General features: G+C 47.2%; 1 protein-coding gene across 1 annotated transcript in view; it reads right to left on the bottom strand.

Annotated features, from left to right (window-relative positions):
* Positions 1 to 2,043: 2,043 nt before the first annotated feature.
* Positions 2,044 to 24,256, bottom strand: part of ss (spineless) — a 29,612-nt gene continuing 7,399 nt past the window's right edge. The window contains exons 3-9 of the mRNA XM_017161317.2: positions 18,116 to 18,306; positions 11,214 to 11,338; positions 6,763 to 6,852; positions 4,879 to 5,383; positions 3,990 to 4,813; positions 3,142 to 3,918; positions 2,044 to 2,826 (exon numbers count right to left, since the gene is read on the bottom strand). Coding sequence (XP_017016806.1) covers positions 2,266 to 2,826; positions 3,142 to 3,918; positions 3,990 to 4,813; positions 4,879 to 5,383; positions 6,763 to 6,852; positions 11,214 to 11,338; positions 18,116 to 18,306 — 3,073 coding nt within the window. The 3' untranslated portion in view covers positions 2,044 to 2,265. The remainder of the gene's footprint in view (positions 2,827 to 3,141; positions 3,919 to 3,989; positions 4,814 to 4,878; positions 5,384 to 6,762; positions 6,853 to 11,213; positions 11,339 to 18,115; positions 18,307 to 24,256) is intronic.

Raw genomic sequence — 24,256 nt, 5'->3', positions numbered from 1 at the left:
CGGCGGCAGCAGCCTCTTCAACAATGAAGCCATCAGATCGACAAATATCTTCAATGTGAATTTGGTTCAGCGGCTGCTTGGCTCAATTGTATCGCACATAGGAACTGGGCCGAGTGATTAATTGGTTTGCTTTCGAGGCTCCCCGTACAGATGTGTGTGTATGTGCGTGTTATGTTTGGTCTTGGGATAATGCCAGTGAGTATGGTGCAGAATAAATCATTTAATATTGAGCGTAAACAAGGCAGCCCACATACGATTGCTCACTACCCAAGCCCCGAGCCGGGCCCGCTGGATGATTATGCCTTTGTGGCGTGTACTATAAGTCTTCGAATCCGCGCCTCAGCCTCGGATGAATGCTTTTCCATTATCTATAAAGCGAGGAAAATATGATTGTTAGGTGTCAATCAAAACTCTTTTTTGTGCTGTGTGTCGCGTGTGTGTGAGTCACCACGTTGTCGTTGTCAATTAGAGGCAGTAAAGCCTCCAATTAACTCTGGAGATGGTAATGGCTTGTGGTTGAATTGCCATTGCTCTGCGGAAAATGCTGATTTACTATTGTTACGCCTGGGACTATGACAACCAAATGCATACAGGTTGGGGATACTGCCAGACTCTTACAAATTGTAATTTTATTGTAGGAGGTCCTATATAACCGATTGATCTGTTAACATTACATAATGTGTAGACGGTTTTCTTCCCTGAAAAATGTGTAAGTTTCTACATGAAGAATCTACAGAAAGGAAGGGGCCACGAGCATTAGGACCTTTAATCTCTTAAATATTTGCCACAAAGAATAACCAAAAGGCTTGAATAAATAAAATATTATATGGATAAATTGCTATATGGATAACAACAATAAAAAAACGAAACGCCTTTATCGTTATTTACAATATCTGCTAGTTGCATCTTTTATGGTTAAATTTTGCCTACTTTTGGGATTATGTTTTTCGGTTCTCTTTTGCTGCATGCTTCTAGGCCAACATCCAAAAGATACTTCAATTACTTTAAAGATACATTTGAGGAGGGCTAACTCAATCCTAATTAATCAAAATGAAAGGAGAATTTCAGTACCTATAATAAAAAAATTAGATAAGGTCACGACTAGAAGGAAGGCCTTTTCGGTATAAAAAAAGGATAACCTCAAGGTTCAGGACTACTTAACTTGATATATCAAAAGACCTTTATATAATTTGATTAATTTCTAAATTTATTTCGTTCTGATTGTTTTGGATAGACGTGCTTTACATGCACTTGGATTTGTTTTTTATAAATTTATATAATTGAAATTTCATTTGATTTTTCCTTTGATTAGCTGAGATATTTTATCTACATCATTTTTGTTTTTTTTTTCGGAAACACAATCATCTAGATTCTAGAATATTATGCAGTAATTTTGATAGCTTATTCATCCATTGCGTTATATCAAAAGTCGGTTGTCATCATGCCAGGTAGTACAGACTACCTACAGCATGGCCTGACGACTGACAAATTGCCAAATTTGTATACTATCGAAGTATGTTTATTATTGTTAGGTAATTGTTTAATTTATAAGTAAAGGTTTTTATGCGGGCGACTAGAAATTTTTGAGAAAACTTTAAACATACAATACAGTAATATACGGATACATCCGCTTACGGATTATAAGTTAGTTACTTGCTAGGCGATAGGAATCATGATGAAATTACTTTAACTTGCCTTACTCGCTACGTCTAGAGGTTCAATTAATTAAATATGGATACAAGCATCTGTTATTCTCTTACGTTCTACTTAAGCACTCTCTCTTAAACGCAACTACTTAGGCATTTACTCGTTCCGTACTCTGTGTTAGCGAGTGTAACTGAAATGTAACTAAAGTCTGGCGCCACAAACCGAAGCCATCGTATTATGCTAAAACGATACGTATAAGTTAGAGAAATCTTTGGTTGTAACTACAACTGAAAGTGAATAGTCGCGGGCCGAGCCTCCATCTCCACCGGGGAGTGCTCCGGATCAGCGGAGGCTCGCTCCGTGACTTTGTGCTGGTTAAGGCTGCTGCTGCACCGCTATTTCGTATGTATCTATAAATTATCACAGTAAAATAAATAGAAATCTTCTCTGCTGCGGCCTCTGCGAGAATCGGAACCAAGGATTGGGTGGATGAAGCGGCATCCAGGCGTTGCCGGCGCGGTGCTGGGTTCAGATTACATGGAAGATACGATAGTCATAGTCCACATTTTGGCAAAACTGTTGAACATGGTTGTTGTGTGCTCCCCCTTCGGCTGCCCCTCACTGGTTCAGCAGCGTGTTGGTCACCTCCGAGAAGGAAAGCAGCGGACTGCCATCGGCATAGGCGCCTCCCACCGGCGGCGGAGCGTAGGCTAGCGCCGTGTGCGCCGTAATGTTCGCCGGATATAGCAACTGATGGTGCTGCGTATGATGATGTGAGTGCTGCTGCTGGTATATCGCATGCTGGTGTTGCTGCTGCAGGGCAGAATGCTGCTGCTGCTGCTGGTGCTGCTGATGCTGCTGCTGGAGGGACGACTGCTGCTTTGCCGCCTTGCGCCCGATGCCGCCCACCTCATCGGCACAGATGACCAGCGGGGCAGCGGACACAATTGCCACCTGCTGATAAGCTGGCAGCCCATCGGAGACTGATCCCGCGGCCGCTGCCACTGCGGCTCCATTGAGCAGGCTGCTCACCGCCGGCAGGACTGTGGGCGAGCGGGACAACGCTGGCGGTGGCGGCGGCGACGATCCTGCTCCTACTCCCACCAGCTGGTGGTGCAGGGGATAGCCGGCACCCAGCGACTGCTGCTGCTGCTGCTGTTGATGGTTGGTGAGTATGATCTAGGGAGGATCGTTACGGTTAGTAGTCAGGCGAAAGAGCACACGTAGGTGCAGTGTGAGGTGGGTGTTCTATTGTGTCGGTGTCGAAGAGTGTGTGGTGTACAGAGTACAGATTACGGAGTACAGAGTGGGTTGGGTGCTTCATTACTGGTGCAATCTATCCGCCTTCTAGCGGTGGCCGTGGTGCAGGTGATGCGACTGGGCCGGAACGTGGCCACCGCCGCCAGCCGACGGGTGGTGCGGGTGCGAATGCGGATGCGGATGATGGTACGTGAAGTACTGCGAGTACTGCGTGTAGGAGGCGGGCGTCCATACCTCGCTGCCGTGCTGATGCGCCGCCGCCGCCTCATGGTGATGGTGATGGTGGTGGTGATGATGCGAGTGCGGATGCGGGTGGGCGTGATGATGCTGCTGCTGCTGTTGTTGCTGCTGCTGCTGTTGCTGGTGGCAGCTGGGTGGATGCACCGCCTGGTGATCTGTGCCCGTGCTGGTGCCCGTGCCGGTGACCGCTACTGGGTGCGTGAGGGAACTGCTGGGAGCGCTAACATTGGCACCAACTCCGCGCTGCGACTGCTGTTGCTGTTGCTGTTGTTGTTGTTGCTGCTGCTGCTGCTGGGGCGAAGTTGTGTGCGAGGAAGCGGAGTACAGGCCGGAGTCGTCATGCTGTAGCTGGTAGCTCTCCGGAGTGCTGGCGCTGGCCGATTTCCCGGGCAGCTCCTTTGTCCCGTTCCACTTGGCCGCCGTGGCCGGTTCGTGCTCGTTATTGTTATTGGCATTGCCATAGCCCAGACCGTTGGTGAGGGGCGTCACCCGCTGCGGGGAGCCAGGATTACCGGAAGCAGTTCGTCCTCCCTGCAAGCTGTTCAGTGGCACCCCGCTCGAGTGTGTGGTGCCCCACATAAGAACCGTCTGCCTCTCATAGGGATCCTGACCAGCAACTGCCGCCGCCGTCGTTGCCGACAGCTCGACTTTGGGCGTGGCACTTCCAGCGCCATTGGGCGTTGCACCGCTCACGGGCGAGGGTCCATCAGAGGAGCAGGAGATGACCTCCATCACCTGCGGCGAAGACTTGGGCGTTTTCAGCGGTATCTGCTGTGAATGTGAGAGCAAACAAGGATTATAAGAGATGTCAATAGAAACCGGAGGATGGGTTATCCTCATACCTGAGGTGTGGACGTAGGACTGCCGTAGCCGCTGCTGTAGCCACTGTAGTACTTGCCGGTCTCCTGCCACTTGTCGTCCGCCTTGGAGGCGATGGCATAGCCGTCGTAGGAGAGGAAGCCGTTGGCCACGTATGCCGAGGCCGGGGCGCCGGAGTGCGGATAGTCCGTGTAGTAGCCACCGACGGCGCCCTGCAGCCGGTACTGGTGGAAGAGGTTCTCGCTGACCGGATAGAAGGCATTGGCCGGCATGGAGCTGCCCATGTACAGGTTGTCCGCTGCGCTGGCGTACGGCGAGGTCGTGTACATGGGATTCAGGTTGGAGTAGGCGGCAGCCACGGCTGCCGCCGGATCAGGCAGATATTCCACGGCTACTGCTGGAGCAGGTGATCCCACCTGGCCGCCCAGCGGCGAGGTTTGCTGCGTCTGCTGTTGCTGCTGCTGTTGCTGTAACTTGCGCTTGCTGCGACACGTGGAGAGGAAGTCGCGCAGCTGCGTCTTGTAGCGTCGATTGGGTCGCGTCGGCGTCACTGGCGGCGGCAGAGAGTGGGCAGTGGGGGAGGCACTCGGCGGCACCACCAACTGATCCGCCTCGGAGAAGTAGGTGGACGCCAGGCCCGTGTCCAGGTAGCTCACCTTGAAGTCCATTGTCCGCTTGCCCAGCAGATCGTGGCCCTCCTCGTCCATCAGCTGCCGATGCGTGCAGATGACAAAGTCCGGCTTGGAGTTCTTGTACACCAGCCGGGAGCTCGTCTGCAGCCACTGCCATTCGCCGTCCTTCTTCTGGTACCGGTATGCAATCATCCCGGAGGCGCCCGTCTTCAGAACTGCGTAGAGTGGGTGTGGGTTAGTGATCTGGATGTTATACCTCCAATTTATGGCTGATACTTACGCTCCTGATGGGCGCTGGCTACGTAAGCCAGGTCATCGTAGTGGACCAGGTCGTAGCCGCCCATGTTGACCAGCTCGGCATCCGCGTAGCCAAGAATGTGCTTGCCCCGCTGGTCCATGGACACCAGCGAGAAGTCTAGCTTATGCTTGGACTTGAACATGTTCTCCTTGTGAGGAATCTCCAGCAGACTGGGCGGGCCAAAGGGCGTGCAGTAGGCAAAGAGGGCCAGCGGAGGCTCCTCCGTCTTGCGGTTTTGGCCGTGCAGTACCTTGATGCGACCGCGGATGTCCAGGCGGAGGAAGCCGCTCGTGTTGTCCAGCAGGCAGCGGAAGCGGACGGTGAAGCTGCGCTCCAGATAGAGTGCCTTGTCCGGCGCCAGGGTCTCTGCCAGCTGCATGCTGGACATGTCGGCGGGCAGGAAGCTGTTCCACAGCAGCTGGCGCTGCAGCTCCTCACGGTCCTCCGAGTGCACCAGCTCGTACACCGACTGGTGGACGATATCCGACTGCGGAGGGGAGAGGGAGATGGAGATGAAGTCGGTCAGGGGTCAGTCACCTTCGGTGGGATCTCTCAATGATTTAGCTCTCGCCGCTGCTCTCTTTCGCCCGGGGATTTCGGGGCGTATAAATCAAAATGCGCGCAAATTGAAAATGCGCCCCATGTTGGCCACAAATTGAGACATAAATTCTGCACGCGCCAGGAGCTGTGGCGGGCATGGGGGCTCCAAGGGATTCCCCCTTCTATCTGCGGCCCAAAAGCAAACAAAGCCAACTCGAACTCGAGCTCGAAGGCGAAGGCGAAAGCTAAGGCGAACTCGAACGCCAGCCGGGCAGCAGCTACGCTTTTAATTGAGCTGCCAAACGGGGCGTGGCAAGTGCCGCTTTACACATTTACAACTAAATTAAAAAGAACAACACGGGCGGATGCTAACTGCAATTTCAATTTCCATTCGACAATAAAGTAGGCAAAAACTACAATGGAGGTGTACCTGCCAGCCCAGGCCAAACATGCTGCCGAAGCAGGCCGAATTCAAATCGGGATGCCCACATCGGCATCGGCATTGGAATCAATCTGGCCACGCCCTACCACTGCCACTACCACTGGGATTGAGGATGGCAGGAGGAGATTCCCGGCGATTGCGCAATCTGATTTTAATTTACGATCTGTCGGTGCCCGTGAATCGATTCAGGTCCGCGCACCCTTCTGCCAAGGAGAACGCAAAGCCAGACCGCTTTCCTGGCAGCTTGGAGACCCATCTGTGGACGCTTATTTGGGTCAGGGTATTCGGGAATCAGGTTACTCAGTTTTGTTTTATTTGACTTCGCCATGAGAACTCGTACTCTGAGTGCCTGAACTGGAGTTTTTCCGCATACCAAAGATTGGTTCAAAAATAAAAGCCAAAATTGACAGACTTGGTTCTTTGTAATGAGTCTTATGAATCTGTAACATTTTTAAATATTTGTAAAACACTTAAGGTCCTGTAGCTATCTATTTCCGCTTATTAAAGGCCTAAATTAAATCCTAATGCTGATTATCTAAACTCCATATTAGTTCTTGATTTGATACCCTGACGTCTCTTTTAGGAGAAGAATCTGCATTTCAGTGTTCAGAAATAGAATCTGTACATTTTCTACCTCTAATTAAATTGGTTCTCTGTGAACCTGTACAAATTCTAGAATAGTTGTGCCTCTTCTTCTCCCATTCTGGCCCAAAGACTTCCCTTTCTCGGACCGCTTCCGCATGCCAGAGAATGACCCAAAAACCAGAGACAGACTCACATCAGAACCCCCGGCAATTAAAATCAATCAAATGTACAGAACAGGAGGAAGAGAGAGAGCACGGCTCTGGAGGAGGGGCAGGGATTGGCTGGCTGGTGGCACTTACCTGATGAAATCCCAAATAGCTCTCGATGCTGTGCGTGGCAAAGAAGACTTCGCCTTCGCATGTCAGTATCATTAGAAATCCATTTAGGGCCTGCAAAGAAAGAGCCAAGAGAAAGGGGAGAACATGGGTCAAAATTAAATCAAAACTATGAATTAAATTTTTGTTTCTGCTGCTCCAGAGACAAGTGGCTGGAAACCCAGAATCAATAGCTAGATGAATGAATCTTTTGGGATGGGATGGGATGGGTTGGATGATGGGCTGGCAAAGGTGTAATTACAGTAGCTGCCAGGTCTCGTCATATTTGGTGAATGAAATGTTATCCATCATGGTAGCCGGCAGGGTTTAAATACACAGGTAGAAATCAGTAAGCTAGATTAACATAAATAAATACCTAAAACTTGTAGGTAAAAATGCTTATTTATAAAATATAATAAAGCAGTAACCCAGTATGTAACTGTGCACTTTTATTTCTAGGATAATGTCCAAGATTATTCCCAGCGTTCATTCATTGACCCGTACAGGTTATCCCGCTTCAATGAACTCCGCCTCGTCTCGTCCGGACCAGGAGGAGGAGGAATCAACCTCGATGGCGGCGCTTGGTTGTGGGGAAAAAGCGTAATCAGCGCTTAAGCGGCTCATTTCATCCAAGCCACAGGTCGCCGACAGTGTGTGCGAGTGTGTACATCCCCTGTCCCGATCCCAGTCGGAGCTGGAGTTCCACATCAAACACAACCAGGAAATGGCCGGCAATTAAATCAATGGGTTTCAACTGGTCAAGGAGGATGCGCGGGGGCCATGGGTAGATTTCGGTCGATTCTGTGCTGTAATTGCAGGTTCCATGCCCGTCCAGTTCCCCCTCTTCTGGCTCCCTTGACTCCCCCAGATGAGCCATTGTCATTATCTATTCGGATATGCCCCGCACTCTGAGCTGCTAACAAGAAAACGAAATGCGAACCTGAAGGCGGCGAGCGAAGCATGCAAAAGTTGTAATGCCTTTCATTGTTTTGTTTATTATTTGGCGCATTATTGTTTTTGATTGCATTTTAAAGTCGGGCTTTATGGCCTGCTAATGGCGGCGACGCATGCGATTCCCAATGGCCAGATCTCGGCCGGAGCTAACGGAACGCGGCCTCCGTGTCGCGGTGAGGTGTGAAGTGAAAATGGGAGGGAAACCGAAACCCGCCGAACGGAATCCAAAACGAAACCGGCATCGAAAGACAAATTTGCCAATTCTCCATTAGTGCCTCCCTGGCGGTGCGGTCGTAATTAATAAAGCCAAAACAAAACAACAAAAAACATACGGTGCGTAATTAATACGGGCGTATTTAAATATCAATTTGCAGCCACCACATCGAGCCGCATCGAAAGGAAGTTTCCCCCTCTTTTGGCTCGGAGAAAAATGTGCGCGATTGCTGCTAATTACAGAGGAGACGCGGCGCTCTGCAGCAGGATTGGCCAGCCGATCCTCCCGGCTGGAGGAGCAGCGGGTAGCCCGCTCCTTGGCCCAGAGTTGGCATTAGCCGACATAAATGCTAAGTGGCGTCATCATTTAAAACGCATCAACAGCCCGCGAAGGATGTGGCCCCGGCATTCGCCTTCGCCGCATGGATTGTCATCAGGCGCGCGGCCCGGTCGAGCATCAATAATCGGGGTAAAGATCTCCCCAACGGTAGCCGCTGAGAGAAGGAGATGCGAACGGAGAGCTAATATTATGACAGTCCCATATGCATACTCTGCTGGGATGCTGTGGACAGTTATCTTGGCAGATGTTCTGTTTAAGAGAATATTTTCCAGAATAATTCTGTAATAATGGATCCATACTAAAGAGTTTCTACTCTCCTTTTGGGATCTAGGACAATCGAAAATCTATATTATGACATTGTAAAGGTGAAGAGAATGTAATATTAAAAATACCTTCGTTAGATATACAAATTTTAAGATATTGGAAAGGAAGACAAGTATCTAATCTACCCCCATGTATCTATATTTCCATTTAACATATTCTTAGGGTATTTAAGACACTCTGTTTTAAAAATATGAAAGTTAAGCCTTTACTACAGTAAAGTCATACAAATTCCCAACGTATATCCTCCTTCTAAATATTTATTTCAAAGAGTATTTAAAATTTAAAAAACCCATCTTTAAAGGGTACTCACTTATTCGTTCTTCCCCTTTAGGTCCTGTTTCGCTAGTTTTCTTATTATCTTTCTTTATACAGCTTTTTTGCCGTTCTCTTTTCATTTCTTGCGGCATTTTATCTTTTTATGCGGCCAAGAAAGATTTCTCCCCACAGTCTAATTGTTTCTCTCGCCCGTCTCTTTCCCGCCAATTACGGCAATGGCATTGCCGATCTCTTTCCCTCCCGCAGCTACAATTTAGACAAGCTCGTCTGCGTCCGCGGCGTCTTCTAATGCGATTTTAATAATACACGCCCGTCTCTATAGAGAGGCTGTATGGTATGTACGTATATGAGTTGGGGTATACTACCTGGGTTCCCTTCCCTTCCTCGACGCTCACCGGCGTGTGTTGCACTTCAGTTTTCAGAGATTTGATAAGTTGGCGGCGATTATTTTACCATTTCCTAGCATCAGGCGTAGCCTCTCGCTAGCCATCTCTCTAGTTTGGCCAATTTACCCATACTCGTCCGTATAATTGCTTAATAAAGCCCACCCCCAGAGGTAGGTTCCCCGGCCCGGTTAATATCTGCCGCGGATCTGCCGCCTAAAACTGTTGCATGGAAAGTTGGGTTCATTTCATGTTGGCGGCAGCGTTGGGCCAAGTGTTGAAAGTGTTTTACTTTCAGTGAAAACGGAAGACAATTAAATGCTGCCCGAGTGTATGTGTTAGCCCTCGAGTAAGCTGCGTGACAAAACGCCATTTTCTAATGATAATATGTGACCCATAATAAACAGAAAACGGCAAAGGAAAAAGCAGCGGCGGCAACAGCTGCAGCAAAAAGTAAAACTTCACGGGCAACAGGTAACAAATACCCGAGGTATTAAAACTAAATATGCACACCTTGCCGCGCCTCACCTCAGACCCCCTTCTCAGACCAAGAACTAAGCCAACTTTCCCACTGAGACAGACTAAAAATATGCACGGAAATGCACAATTGTGCAGTTTTGAGCTCGACAATTAGCTGCAGTCAGGAAGGGGTAGCTGTTTTTTGGCTCGCATTCAAATTCGCCAGTCGCCAGTAGCCAGTAGCCAGTGGCCCCCTGGCCACCCTGCGTATACGTAATGCAGCACGAAACTGCAACTTGCAACGTTGCAACGTGTATGTCAGTTGGTGGTGCATACCGAGCTCTGGCGGGTGGTTAGACTTTGACATTGAATTGTGCAACTGTGGAGTGTGTGCAGGCCAAAAAAAAAGTAGAGGCGGCCTGGCTGGGAGTGCAAGTGCATGTTGCACAATTGCGTGTGTCTGTCTGGCAGGGAGGAAGAGGAGGAGGTGGGTCACCACCACCGCCGGTGGCCACCGCCAGCTCCAGTGGCCGGTGAGCTATGTGCGCATTAAATTAAACTGTCATGACTGTGACAAGTGCATATGTTGGCGCCTCGGACACTGCAACAAACAAATACAGCGGCGGCGGCACATGCACTTTTAATTCAGCAAAAACATGCAACTGCCCCCAAGGCGAGGGCCGTTCGGCTGACGAGGGAGTGCTTAGCTCTTTGCGACAATTTAATTGGAGTATTTTGGCACATAAACTTGAAATGCATAATGTTTTATGTTTGCTCCACATCGGCGTTGCAGCTGCTGCTTGATAACTGCTAATTAATTGTAGAGAAATCGTGGCAAGACTGCCTACCTACCATCAATTGGATAATGCATATTTAGACTTGAAAATGAGCGAAATAATTAGTGTATTGAGTTGGGCTTCAGCTATGTTTAGCAGCTAGTTAAAAGGCGATAATGGGGCTAATTGTGCTCTGAATTTAGGTTAGAACTTGCTTATAATTGGGACTTTCATTTGAGTTTAATTAAAATGGAGTCTTTTAGATTTCACTACAAAAAGACGATTAATTGAAAGCGTTATGGGTTACTTCTGTTTTGCACTTAAATGTGTTTTTAATTATATTTAAATACAAACCTTGAGATATAAAATCTCCAAGTTTGTGACTAAACTCCCCCTGCTACTTCGAACTTGTCAGTGTAATACCAAAGCAATTTTCAATTACGTTAATCAATTTGAGCCCTTATTAATTGCAGACAATTACAAATGATGGAATCGAAGCCTAGGGAGAGTACCCCTCCTTCCCCGTTCGATTGCGTGCTCCGCATTTATCAATGGAAACTCTGCCGGCTAACAAGACGCTGATTGATTATGCCCCGCTTTGCCATAGCCATACATCCACCCATCTATCCAGCCACGTATCCTGGCCAATGAAGCCATCAAGCAACCACTGATGAAGACAAATCGAGGCGATTGGGCTGCAGTTGGACTCACCTGGAGGAACATATCACCATCCAGCAGGCCGTGCTCGAAGGCGCCCAGCTCCCGTGTCCTGTAGCCGTCGTGTGCGTGTATGTGGGGCAGGACTCCGTTCTCTTCCTTATCCTTATGCATAACAACTGCAAGCCGAGACAGAGAAAGAGAGATATAGTACTTTAGTTGTGGCGGAATTTTTGGATATTTTATTAACCATAAATATTTGATATTCACTCAAAAGAAGCGAATAAAGTTGAGGAAATTTCTTGGCCATAAATAAGCCACTCAATTGTTTTACAAACTCACCTTCCCCGCGGGGATTTTGGGAGGCATAACCATAGTAACTTCATAAAAATACCCAATATATCATAGGCATACATATACTGTGTGTGTCTCTGGCGCTAGGGCTCCCCGAAAAATACTCGTACAATAAATATTTACGGCTTTGGCAAAAGTACTAAAAATTGTTTATGGTGTCATTGTAATATTTTATGGGAACTTTCGCCCCTTCGGTCCCCATCTCCAGCGATATCCTTGAACTATCCACCCCTGGGCCCTAGACCCGGCCGCCATTTTGCCTAGGAAAATTTCATTTTATTTTCCTTACCCCGACCCCATTAGTTTTGTTTATTTATTTCTTAGCGGCGGAGTTTTATTTGGTGGGAGCCGAGCGGGTCTTTTTATAATAAATTTGTCACAAAAATTGATTTATGTGCGATAAACGATAAAAGAAATGGAACTTCATATATTTACACAATATTAGTAAAAGGTTTTCGGAGGGTTGTTCCCGTCCTGGCCAAAAATTATGCCACGCCAGCTGATGTCATAAATTATGATTTTTATCAACGCAAATGGGTAAAATAAAAAATGCTGAAGAGAAATAAAACAGCAGCTAGGATAGGAGACGAGGAAACTTAATTTACGCATGGCAAGCCTCGGGAAAAGCCAGTCCCCGCAACTGCAACCCCTAAGCAGGGGGAAAACTCTCGGAGTCCGGCTTCAATTTCAATTAGCAGGTTTAGCGTTCGTTCCCCCTACCCGGCGAGACCAGACCCACTCCTGACCTGACCGCAAACTGGAGCTCCTTGTCGCCCGAGCTTAATCTCGGCCTTTTTGGCCTTTTTATCAAATTAACAATAGTGACTCGCACTCGCTCGCTCCTCTTGGCCCGAAAGATTGTTCATTTTAGCGAAAGTGCGATAAAACAAATAGTCGCCGCTGGTTACAGCTGGCCACTCCCCTCCAGCTCCTGCGGCTGCCTCTGGGCCCGTGTAATGGGGCCCAAACAAATTGCATCATGTGCGTGTAATCCTGGCGTGATCCCTTACAGCCACTTGGCCTAGGACGCGGCCGTAATTATTCATAATTTAATTAGGCTCAGTTTACATTCATTCCATTTCGCGGCCCTGCTTTTTATTATTTCTGGTTGTATATTTTAATTTTTTGTACGTGCATAAACTCATTTAATTATTTCTTTTCTGATGGGTAGAGATTTGGGTTGGGTTCGACGTAGGACTCTGCTTTTATTGCACTTACAATGTATTATTACTCGGCGAATAAACCGAATTTACGACGAATTCTCCGCATTTTCCGCCTTTCCGCTGCTCCTCTGCTGTTTTCCCCAACTCATTTTCCGCTGCCAGCGCGCTTCCATCTTGGCGAAGCCACCCCCAGAGAGTCGTTAAACGGACGACCATCCACCGTGAACCCAATGCCGAACGGTGGATGAAAATCTTGAGCTGCGAGCCCGGAAAAGCGCAAAATCTCGGCTGGCGGTGGTGCGAGGTGCGGGTTACTTGGCGGAGAGCCCGATGATGTACACACACATAAAATGGCGGCGGCGAGGAAAACCCCACCCAGGTGGCCGGAGAGTGGAGGAAAGCGGACAGAGAGGAAAGCCACAGCGAAACCAGTTGGGAAAAGGCAGCGAAAGAAGACCCAAAAGATAGATACTCGCCCTAATGACGTTGCACTGACGGCACCTCCGATTCCACCAAGCTCTCCTCTGAGCCATTTTCCCCCTCCCGGAATGGCTTCAATTATGCTGGCGATGGAGCGGCAACTGGGCGTGCCCCAGCTAGCTGGTGGCACGGCTTGGCGCAGAATAATAAATAAAGTTTAAATTCTCTGACATTTTGGCAAACATTTTCCGTGCCGACAGAAGCAAATATGTCATGGAAATGTCAAACTCATCAGCGGATTTGATTGGAAAACTGACAGCGCCGGTGTCGGGAAAGCATACGTATGCCGAGACCCGTAGCATCAGTAGCGGCACCATTGGCAGCAGCTGTCAGGAGTGACAGCGCCCCTCTTGGATGCACTGCACCCTGCCGCGGCCTGTGGGTCAAAAGGAAAGGTTAACAGCTAACGGTGGGCAGCTCCAATGGGCACAGGAAGGTTTGGCTGGAGGTATATTAAATAAATAACTATAATAGAGCTGTCAGACTATAAACTCTGATTTAAAATGTGTTCTATTAAACTTTTAATTATATTTTGGCATTTAAGAGATTTTTATATATTTTTTTAAACGATTAAAACCATAATTAAACTATATTTCTATTATTCCAGTCCAAAAAAGTTTATCTATAATTATTAAGAGAAAATTATTGTTTAAAAAGTTTATACAAAAGGATTGAATAATAAATGAGCTAATGAAATAGATAAGGAGGAGTCTCAACTATAAGCTAAAGCCACAAAATATCCTTGATTGGCTTGATTATCCTTGCTTTAAGACATTTCAAGGAGTTTGCTTTAGCTTCAGAAACCAATATATTCCATTTAAAGAAGGTTCCTTTGCGGTTTTAAGTTCCCAGCACCTGACACACCAACGCACTGCGCAATTACACTCTCCTTATAGACAGTTCAAGTTCCTTCTACCATTTTAAAGAGACCGAATCGTTTATTGGACTTTAAATTGAACTAGGCCCTAGACATTGTATCTTGGCAAAGAGCAAGGAGGAGGAACTGGGGGGGGATAGGGAGGAAAAAGGGGGGTGTCGACCTACGTAAGTCACGCAATGTTGTCTGCCAATGCACGCGGAGCTATGTATCCGTAGCCATGTAGGTATATCTACGTATCCATGGGTATATGGAAACAGCTGAGCTTTCGGCCGTCGTGACAATGCGACGCCTTTGGGCAACAAAACACGGCCACAACACCACAGCGCTCCACAACAAAAGCAACACCTACGTGGAGCAAGTGCATCGCCATAGCCGTAGCCATCGCCTGACTGATTGCATGTCCGCCTGCGACCCATTCATTGTCTGGTTTTGAGCCGGCACCGGCACCGAGGGGTTAAGGCGGCCTTAACTGGAGCAACGCACGAAAGTCATGTTACAATGTACGAAAAATTGGCCAAATGCCGCTGGAGCTCTGGCCGTCTCACTATGTTTATAGGTTAAGAACTGAGCCTTGGCCTCCTCCGCCTCCTCCTCCTCCTCTTTCACCTCAAATAGGTAGCGAATGCCTGTAGGCAATTTTGATAATAGCATAAATGGCTCAGTGGAAAATGGAGCAGCGGGAGCAGCAGGAATGCAACAGAAGATTGACTGACCAAGTGACCTTGTCTTGGCCACTAATCGGTGGGTGACTGACAGACTACTAAGCAGCAGGCCACCCGGCTCGGGTGTCCCATGCTCTGGCAGTACGAATCTCCGCCCAAAGATTCATATTCATTCATAATACGCTTAACTCTGCCGCTTCCCACGGAGCACCGAGAACCAGTTGCCAGGCCGGAGCAGGCCAGGTCCATTGAGTCAAAAGTAATGGCGACATGATTTGCCAGCAAATCTATTATGTTATTGGCTCTGCACTGGACAAAAATATAAACCATTTATAGAGGTTTCAAGGCAAGGAGGTTTGGAGGAGGGTTTTAAAATGTATTTTAAATAGTTTTGATCGTAGTTTCGCAATGGAATGCTTCTATTTAACATTTATTAAACATTTTAATTATTTTCTATATTTAACCGTAAAATAAGGCCGTTGATGCTTGACTTTTTAACTATACTACCTCAAAATAAGTTCTTGAAATTTGATTTACTTTCAATTAAATCTTAATTTTTAGATTTTCCAAAGTTTAAGTCTTATAACTTTAAGCCAGTTTTAAAGTACAATTTTATTTAATTAATTTAATTTAAATTATTAAAATCTTTATTACAGTGTCCGCTTAAAAAGTGTGTGGGAACTCTACGCTGGCGAAACCGTGGCGGCCAACGCCAATGCAAATGCAAATGCGTTCCCATCTCGGGTTACCAAATCTTTAAGGTAGCTACCGCTTCTTGGTTCTTGGGAACTCAATTTGCTTATGGCCACATTTTACTGCCATTTTAATGGCATTAGCTCCGCCAGCAGGGGGTTGAATAGCGGCTAGGGTAGCGTGCGGGCTCCCAGAAAAAAAAACAGAGCAAACATTACAGAATGCATAATAATCGTAAAAGCAGAAACTATCAATATTGGAGCTAGGGAGAGGGAGCAAGGGGTCATACCAACTAATGTTTCAGCAATTGTTCCAACCTCTCCGTTGGCACTTAATTACGCAACTCATCAATTAGGCAGACGTCGAAAGACAGGGACAAGAGTGGAGGGCTGGACTGCTCCTCTTCGAAAAGGGCATTAAAAATGTAGAAATTGCGCGTCTTAACAATTATGGCCAGTAGCCGGGCGGTGAGCCAAGGTGAGTTTGCCCTGGGCAATTATGGGCAGTTGCCCCCAGACAGATCCTCTCACTCTCACTCCCCCACTCCGCACCCTGCGCATTCGGGGCCAAGACAATGGCCCATTAGCAGCGCGCTTTAATTATTTAGTTTGCGGCCAAAACCAAACCCAGAGATAGTGGAAAAGCACTCGGCAAAGCTCGAAAATGGCTGGCAGAGAGAAAGAGAATTACTAAATCATCGGGGGGCGGTTGGGCGAAAGGGGCGTGGTTCCGCGCATAAGCAAGGCTAGTACAGCTAAATGCAAAAGCGAAACTCTGAAACTCTGAAGCCCTGAAACCCTGAAGCTCTGCTTTCTTTCCTTCCCCGGGTATAGAGAACATTTTCAGTTCGGTTCTCGTTCGTATTGTTTTCGGTTTTCGGGGCGCAAAAGTTTTTTGCGCAAGTCAGGGTCAAGCAACTGCAGATGGCAAGACCTCCGAGGACGAGGCACCCCCAAATAGACATGTGTATCCAGGATACAGGAGCAACTTTCCCACTGGCTGAGAATAGCAGCATCCTCCTCCTTCCCTCGGGCATCTAATCAATTTTAATCGTCTTGAGTGCTTCCGCCCGGTAATCCATGAGCGACACACGTCGCGTATGCGTATCGAACCACCAAAATCGGAATCCAAAGTCTATTGATGGGCTCCGAGGGCAAACAAACACTAATTGTAAATTAAATGATCCCGATAATATCCGAAAACATCTATCTGGGCACGGGGTACGGGTACGGCACCCGCAATGAAAACAAACGTTGACCCCGTGCGCCGTGTTTTGTGACAACCCCTGGCAAAGGGGTCGGGGGAAAGGGCCACTCACCGGGGCACACGCCGCAACGGTTCTGGTCCATTAACCCGTCGTCGTTGTCCTGCGAGGTGCCCTGGTCCTGCAGGCCGCTGGCAAAAGGAAACTAATGTTTATATTGACTTTTCACAATGCACAAAGCGGCCAGAGGCACGTGGCCAGCGGCTGCTCCTTTGTGTTTGCTGTCCTCTAAGCCAACAGTTTGCCAGTGCAATTAACGCTGAGCTCCGCTTGACCGCTAATTGTCAAAATATTTACTCGAGTTTGTTACCTTTTCTCAGGCGCACTTCGATTTCTCGAGTTCGTGGTGGCATTGGTATCGGATTGGATCCTTAATTCTGCACTTAAGCTTAATTAAAGCTGTCATACCACACACCCGCGTCCGCCTGGACATTGCCAATTTTGTGGCTCCGAATGCGAACGAGGAGCAATTAAATATTTTCTTTATTTTCATTTTCAGTTTTTGTATTTTTTTGTTGTTGTGTTGGTCATTAAAACAAACGCGAAATGCCAACGAACCCGGGCGGACGAATCGTTAATCAAGCCATCAAGGCCCGAGAGTTTATTGCATTTGTTTTAATTAATTTAAATTATACAAATATCTTGACCCCTCGTAGCGTCCCCTACCGCCGCAGCGTTCAGCAACCCCCAGGTCAACCCACACATCGCGGCGGTCTCGGGCTAGAATAAAGCACCCCTGAGAGAGGTAGATACATATGTTAGGTCCTCCAGCTCCTGGCTCTACTCCCGACTGACTAAGCTGAAGACAACGTCAAATGCACTGGGGAAAATAAGCATAACATATCCAAAATTACCCAGGGGTGTTTAAAATCCTTTAATTGTCTAAAAGTCTGTTAGTTTTCAAAAATTGTGTAGGTTTTTTAACTTAAAACACTCCTTTAAATATTATGTTTTAAAATATGTCAGAGAATTTCCCAATTGAATAACCTTTTTGTTTTTTTTGGCAGTTCTTTTCCCCTAATTTTCTCTTTTCTCCTTTTTAGCCCTTCTCGACTCTATGCTAGACCGCTCCCCGCTTCCTTTGCAGCTCGCTGCTTCCTTCCTGACTGTTCCTTAATCCGTCAACAGCACGTGCGTGTGTTTGTCTGTCGCTGGTCCGAGTCGCCGCTGAGTTGTGGAACTGGCCAGGAGAGGAGAGGACCTCCTGGCGCGGCGTTGAAATTAGTTTTGAATCATTTATGAGTCATGTTTAGGGTCTGGTTCTGGGTCTGGGCCGCAGTCTGAGCAACCAAACCCAGAACGGGGAGTTCCTCGGACGCGGCATAATCGATTTAATAGGCCAAAATCGTTACGCGCCGTATGGCGAATGGAAAGGAGGCCCAGTCGTAGCCCAGTTGAGACCCAGTTGAGGGTGACTCCAGTGGCTACCCTTCGCGGATTACAGCTAACATAGAACTCACCTTGAAAATAACTTTTGGTTCTTAAATAACTAACGGACAGCCTTAGAATGCTCAGTCGATCCAGTTTGCTCAAGATGTTCTGCTCGAAGGGCAGCAGCGAGGCCAGGAGATCCAGCTCGGCGTTGAGGCGCTCCCGATGCCGCTTTGATGGATTGCTCTTTGTGACGCCATCCTTGGGCGGCGGCTTCAGGCTGCGGGGGTAAGGAGTAGAGAGAAGAACACAGGAGAAATGAGTGAAAGGGAAATTAAAAACAATTTTCATGCATAAATGGAAAGTGGCTCCCTAAATAGAACGCGCCTTCGCACGGCCTCGACCGCGTCAGCTGGCAGAGGCGGCGTTGTCGGCGTGAACTTGAAAAGGTCAAAAATTATTAATTGCACTTATCAGTTACCCGAAACTGTGTAATAGCCCGGGCCCTGGACCGACCCAAAATCCTCCCCCAGATGGTAGTCTCTCCAGGACTATGGTCATCCAATCTGGGGTAGTTTCCTTCGATTAGCTATGCCCACTTAATCCGCTGATTAGTCGATCCAAGGGGAGGGCGTAAATTGCACAAGCGATCCTTTAATGTAAGGCATTGTATCTATTCGACAACGACAGACTTATCAGCTAAGTTGTCGCTTATTTTAGGTAAATCAACTTATGGTCATTGGTTCAGTAATTACTTATCCTAAAGATAGAACAACTTTAAGGATAATTATCTGGTTACTAGGCACTTCTTTTAATATTAACATTTTCTGCTATATTATTAATAATTTAATTTCCTTAAAAATGACCCATTGTGGCTCAAAATCTAAATGATTGGTCAAATTATTACTTAAACCCACGCTTCTAGTCGCATATAATGATGCATAATGAAGCGTATTTGCACGTTTTAAATCCCTGTTCCGATTCCAGCAAGATAATCGGCCCCATTACCCGACTCCACCTCTAACTAACAGTTTCCGTGAATCAAATCATAAACGGGAATATGCATGGATACCCAGACACAAGTCAGAAGTCCGACCGCAATCTGGAGCCACTCCAATTAAATGTCATAAAATGTTCGAGGACCCGACCTGGAGGAGCCGTCTACAATGCCATTGTAAATCCAAATGCTGACTGGGGGCGGAGCGGGGCTTTCATAAATGCAAAATCCGTTTATGATGGCTATATGAGGAATGAAAATGGGGAATCGGGTGAGTGAGGAGGAGCAGCAGGCAATCTGGATGGATTAGCTCAAAAGCTTCGCCGCTAATCCATCATTATCCGTGGCCGTGAGCAGTTCTTTAGGATTTTCTCCACAAGCTGATGAATTCTCGGAGCCCCTCCCTTTCTCTGTCTCTCTATTGTGTTATTTTTTTAATCATATTTCGTCTCATCATTTTCATTGACATTATTACAAAGTTAATTGCGGTAATTAAATATAATTATTGTTGTAATTTATGAGACGACCCCTTCCATGGCCATACCTTGCGTGGCATTGTTTTTGTCACCGTTTTCAAATTTTTTAGCCGTTTGTTGTGCTTCTCGTTGGGGTTTTTGTGTGTCGCGTTTTATTTGGAAAACTTTTTGCTCGGCTGCACACACACGAGACGCGGAAAAAGGACGCGGACTGTTGCAGGATATTGTCGCGTTAAGTTAATTGGCCGACGGACCACGTCCTCTGAGCTGTTTTTCTTTTTTTTTTAACTGTTTCTGCTCATTCTTGCCGCTGCAGGATCCCAGGTAATTGTCAGTGGCATGTCCGTTTGATGTCACAAAACTGGACGACATGTTGCCTCAAATTGTCGCCGGTTGCCGGACGTACGGATAATCCCCCAGTTGCTATCGGAGCGCTCCCAATCCCAGTTCCATTATCGTGCCACCAAGGCGTTGTCCGGCCAGCGGAATGCGAACTTCTCGCCCAGCTGCTAGGATAAAAGGATCTCAGATAAGGATTCCCGCTACTCCAGAGACTACAAAGGATGAGCAGTTGTCCCTGCAAATCGACGCTAAACGTGGGACAAGCCATTCCCGCTCCACCTTCAAATCGGAGCAATCGAAAGAACTCATTTAATGAAATAGCCAATTACGAAGAAATTCGAAAATGATCAGTGTCTGGGCAAAAAAAAAAAAAAAGATGGAAGAAAAATAAAAAAGGATAAACGAACGGATCGCGGAATGATTATATTGATGAACGAAACCGTTAGACGCATCGGAATGCACTGGAGTCAAGGCTGCGAATTAGCAAAGGAATCGACATAGAAATAATTTCGATCCGGGGCCAAATTGAGGCCCCTGCCAAATTGGGGGCAATGCGGTGTATTATTTTTTGTTTTGCCGCTGTGCCCCTCTGTCTCTCGCCTAACCTGGCGGCATAAAATGTATAATTTTCTTATTATCTATAGCAGTCTAAGGCAACCAACCAAATGGCAAGGGCAAAGCAGCAGGAGCAGGAGCAGGAGCGGCAGCGGCAGCAGGAGGAGCAGCAGGAGCAGTGGGAATAAAATGAATTCCATAAACAACTTTCCAAAAACTAAAAGAACTTTCGGCGACGAAGAGGAAAGGTGAAAGGTGCCTCAGCCTTTTGTCTGGGGGCCATAAAAACGTCAAGAGAAATAGAGAAAAAAGGTAGAGAGAGGGAGAGAGAGAGAGAGAAAGAGTGTACGTGTAGAGAGGAATCCTAGCCAACAAAGGATAACTGCAGTGTGTGTGTGTGTGGGCCACGCTCCTTGCGAAAGTTTCAGCCCCAAAAAGCCATTTTTATTCTCCTTTAGCGCCGCCGTCGTCTTCGTCGTCGACGTCGCCTTCGTCCTTTCTATACATTTTTCCCCATGTATTATTTTTCGCCATTTTCGTTGCTTTCCCAACTCCACCGCCACCGCCACCCCATTTCCCATGCCCACTCTCCCCCCCATTCGGCATTCTTCTTCGCATTTCTTCTTTCCTTTTCCCATTATGAAATGAATTGCTTTTAAAGAAATTACAATGCGGACGACTTTTGGGATTGGGGCTTCGTCCGCCGGACCGCTGGAGGAATGGCGGGAGTAGCTCAGGGATTGCGGCCAGGGGCGGGGTGAGTGTGTCTCGCGATTGGGTTGACACAAATTGCAAGGTCCAAGGCTGCAGTCTCGCCCAGCACACGCCAAAGCAAAGTTCTCAGATCCAGCGACTACGATATAAGCCCTAAATCCCGACGCACCACGCCCACCACTGTTGTCCGGGGCAATAAAGATAAGCCAGAGCCAAGAAAAAATAATTAAACCAAAGGGTGATAGAATTAAAATAGAATAAGCTGGAATCGGTTGACAATCTAATTAAAAATATCGAAGATATCCAAAGTATCTAAATCAAAAGAAATAAAAGTAAATGTATAGAAGAGGTGTAATATATTTATACAAAAAACGGAGAAGGTCTTCTGCCAGGGTAATTAAGGAAGCTGCCAGGGTAATTTTCAAATGAAATGCTACTCGACTATTCCAAAAATAAAGCATATTGACGTCAGCATAAATAAGCGAAATATTTATTTGTGTTCAGGACTGAGAAAGGATTTCAATTTGTCGAGAATTTTGCAAGTTGCCTGAAAACTTTCCGCTCAAATGTATATTGCCATTTGCAGGTGTCGATTGTTGCTTAATCCCCGCCAGCGAACTCTGCCCCGCCGGCGCTGCTGCCTCAGTGATGTGTTTATAAACAAATGACACGCAATCCTTTGGGGGGCACGTGAGTTCATGGCATCCAGCTCAGCTGTCTACGCCTTCGCCTCGCTTTGTTTTTTTTTTTTTTCTTTCGCCGGCTTGCATGCAAAGCATTACGCATACGCAGCGTGTTCAGGCGGTTGTTGTTGTTGTTGTTGTTGATGATCATAGCACGCTCGATTTGGCGCCAAAATCGCAGCAAACCGTTAGTAACCCACACACACGCAGAGTAGAGCAGACCAGACCAGACCAGACACTCGTTCATTCATCAGCTGGCTCTTTTGACTTTGGCCTATGCGTGTTGGTCGAGAGCTGCGTGCCGCCATTGCAGCTGATAGGTGTGCGCCCCCCCAGCCCCCTAAATACACTTGAGCACCTCCGCTCCACCCCTCGACAACTCAACCCTTTCGGCATTCAGCGTTCGCCAAGTGGCGTGTCCAAAAAATAAAACTCTAAACAGCACCAGCGGCGGATTGTGGGTCATCATCGCACACTTTTACTGCAACTAATTTGATTTTACATACTCCCCCAAAGCAGCCACTTGTTGATGCCGCACACCTGCGACTCACCTGGCTACTGTGCAGTGCAACACCATCATCTCAGTCTGGAAATGTCACATTTAATTGATTCTGTATGAAAATGTCACAACACCGCGTTAAGCGCCATTTAAGGAAGCTGTCAGAGGCGAACAACATGCTGCTGCTGCTATGCTACCGTGTTGCAGCCTTTGGCCCAGCCACTTAGCAGCCCGCAAAAGGGAGCCACCTAATCTATGGACCACTTAATGGATCTGCGCCAAATTCACGCATAAATTTCGAGGCTCAGCATCCCAAAGCTGTTAAAATTAACGAGGAGCGCGCGGAGGATGGCGACTGAGAGGAGGAGCCTCACAGCGCGGCCAACTCATTAATTTTGTCAACCCGAAAGCGAGAAAAGTGAATCGCCAGGCAGTAGCTGAAACCAAAAGCGACTACAAAACGATCGCGCAACTCTGTCAAGATAACAAGTTGGCTGAAAGAGGGCAGGACGAAGTAAATTCCAGTTGGAGGAGCTACAGACAGAGGATAGATGCACAGGAAAAAAAAGGTTTCTTAACTGGTGCAAGGATTTTCTTTTAAGCTTTATTATTTAAAAAATAGGTTTAAAATAAGTCTTCAAACATGATATGTAAGACTGGATCAAGTTAATTTAAGTTTGAATAATTGGTTTATCTTTAAGATACGCTTTTTATGGGATATTCAAAGTTATCCCTTAAATACCACCAAAACCCCAGCTGTTAGTCAGAATTAAATACAATTTCTTAGATCTTGAAACCAAAATTTTCAACTGTGTATCTGCCAGAAGAGCCTGTGAAGTGAGAATCTCTGCAGAATCGGTCCCAGGCTCTCAGGTTCATGGCCCGCGCTAATCGTCAGAGGGGCGAAACACTTCTTCTGAATGGACTGTGAACCGAATTAAGTTGTTAAACGCATTATTTGCATATTTCGAATGCGGTGATGCCACATTAAGATGCCACAAGCAGTACATCCCCACCTCCGCCGCATCCGCGTCCCATTGGGGATTCATTTGCATATTAATTGTACAAACAGAGGCGGCGGAATGTTCGCTCCGTTCGCTTAATGAAGTGATAAATGTTATCGATAACTTGAGAGGGGCCGCCAATTGCAATCGCATTTGATCTATGGGCCAGCAACGGCGACAGTTTTCCCATCGCCAAACTCCAGTAGCTTTGCCCTGCTTTATGATCTACACTTTGCTTTTGGTATCCACAAGATACATTCTTGCAGCGGGGAGTACATAAAACTACGGTTATAATGGCCAATGAATGTGTGTGCGATGGCTTGGTCTGTTTTTAGTTTTACGATTACCCTTGTCAGGGCACCGGCAACTGCCTTGGCTTAATACTTCGGGCTAGATGTGTTCTATGAGGCGGCAAAAGTTCAGCACAAGAATAACGTCAACTGTGCCAGGACAGAGAACAACAACAACAACAACAAAAGCAACCACAATAACAATAGGAGCAGCAGTCAGCAGGGGAAGTACAGGAACAAGAACAACTAAACTGTGGCAAAGGCAACTCATTTATTTTATCGATTAAACATTTTTGCGATTCGCGCAGCGGAATCTCTTTTGGTCTCTCACCGAAAGGAGCTCCACACAGCCGGTGGAAAAAAATGTATCTACTACTGACACACACACACACACACCCCTAACCCACACAGACACCACATACACACAGAACACTCGGGGGCGACATCAAAGCGCCGGGCAAAGGCAACTTTGAAAACCTTTTGACAGCTGCGAACGCCAAAACGAAGGCGGAAAGGGATGGTGGAAGAGAGTTGGGGTTGGGCTGGAACTGGGTGTGGGTATGGGGAAGAAGGGGAGGCAACCAGGGGCGGAGTTCCCACCCCCTTGCCTTCTCTGGTGGGCGCGGCCTTTGGATTTAGTGGGGCGCGGGATTGAAGAAGTCCAAAAAAA

This window comes from Drosophila kikkawai, chromosome 3R (assembly GCF_030179895.1).
Source record: "Drosophila kikkawai strain 14028-0561.14 chromosome 3R, DkikHiC1v2, whole genome shotgun sequence".
NCBI classification, from domain to species: domain Eukaryota; kingdom Metazoa; phylum Arthropoda; class Insecta; order Diptera; family Drosophilidae; genus Drosophila; species Drosophila kikkawai.
This window is presented reverse-complemented; position numbering and strand designations above follow the sequence as displayed.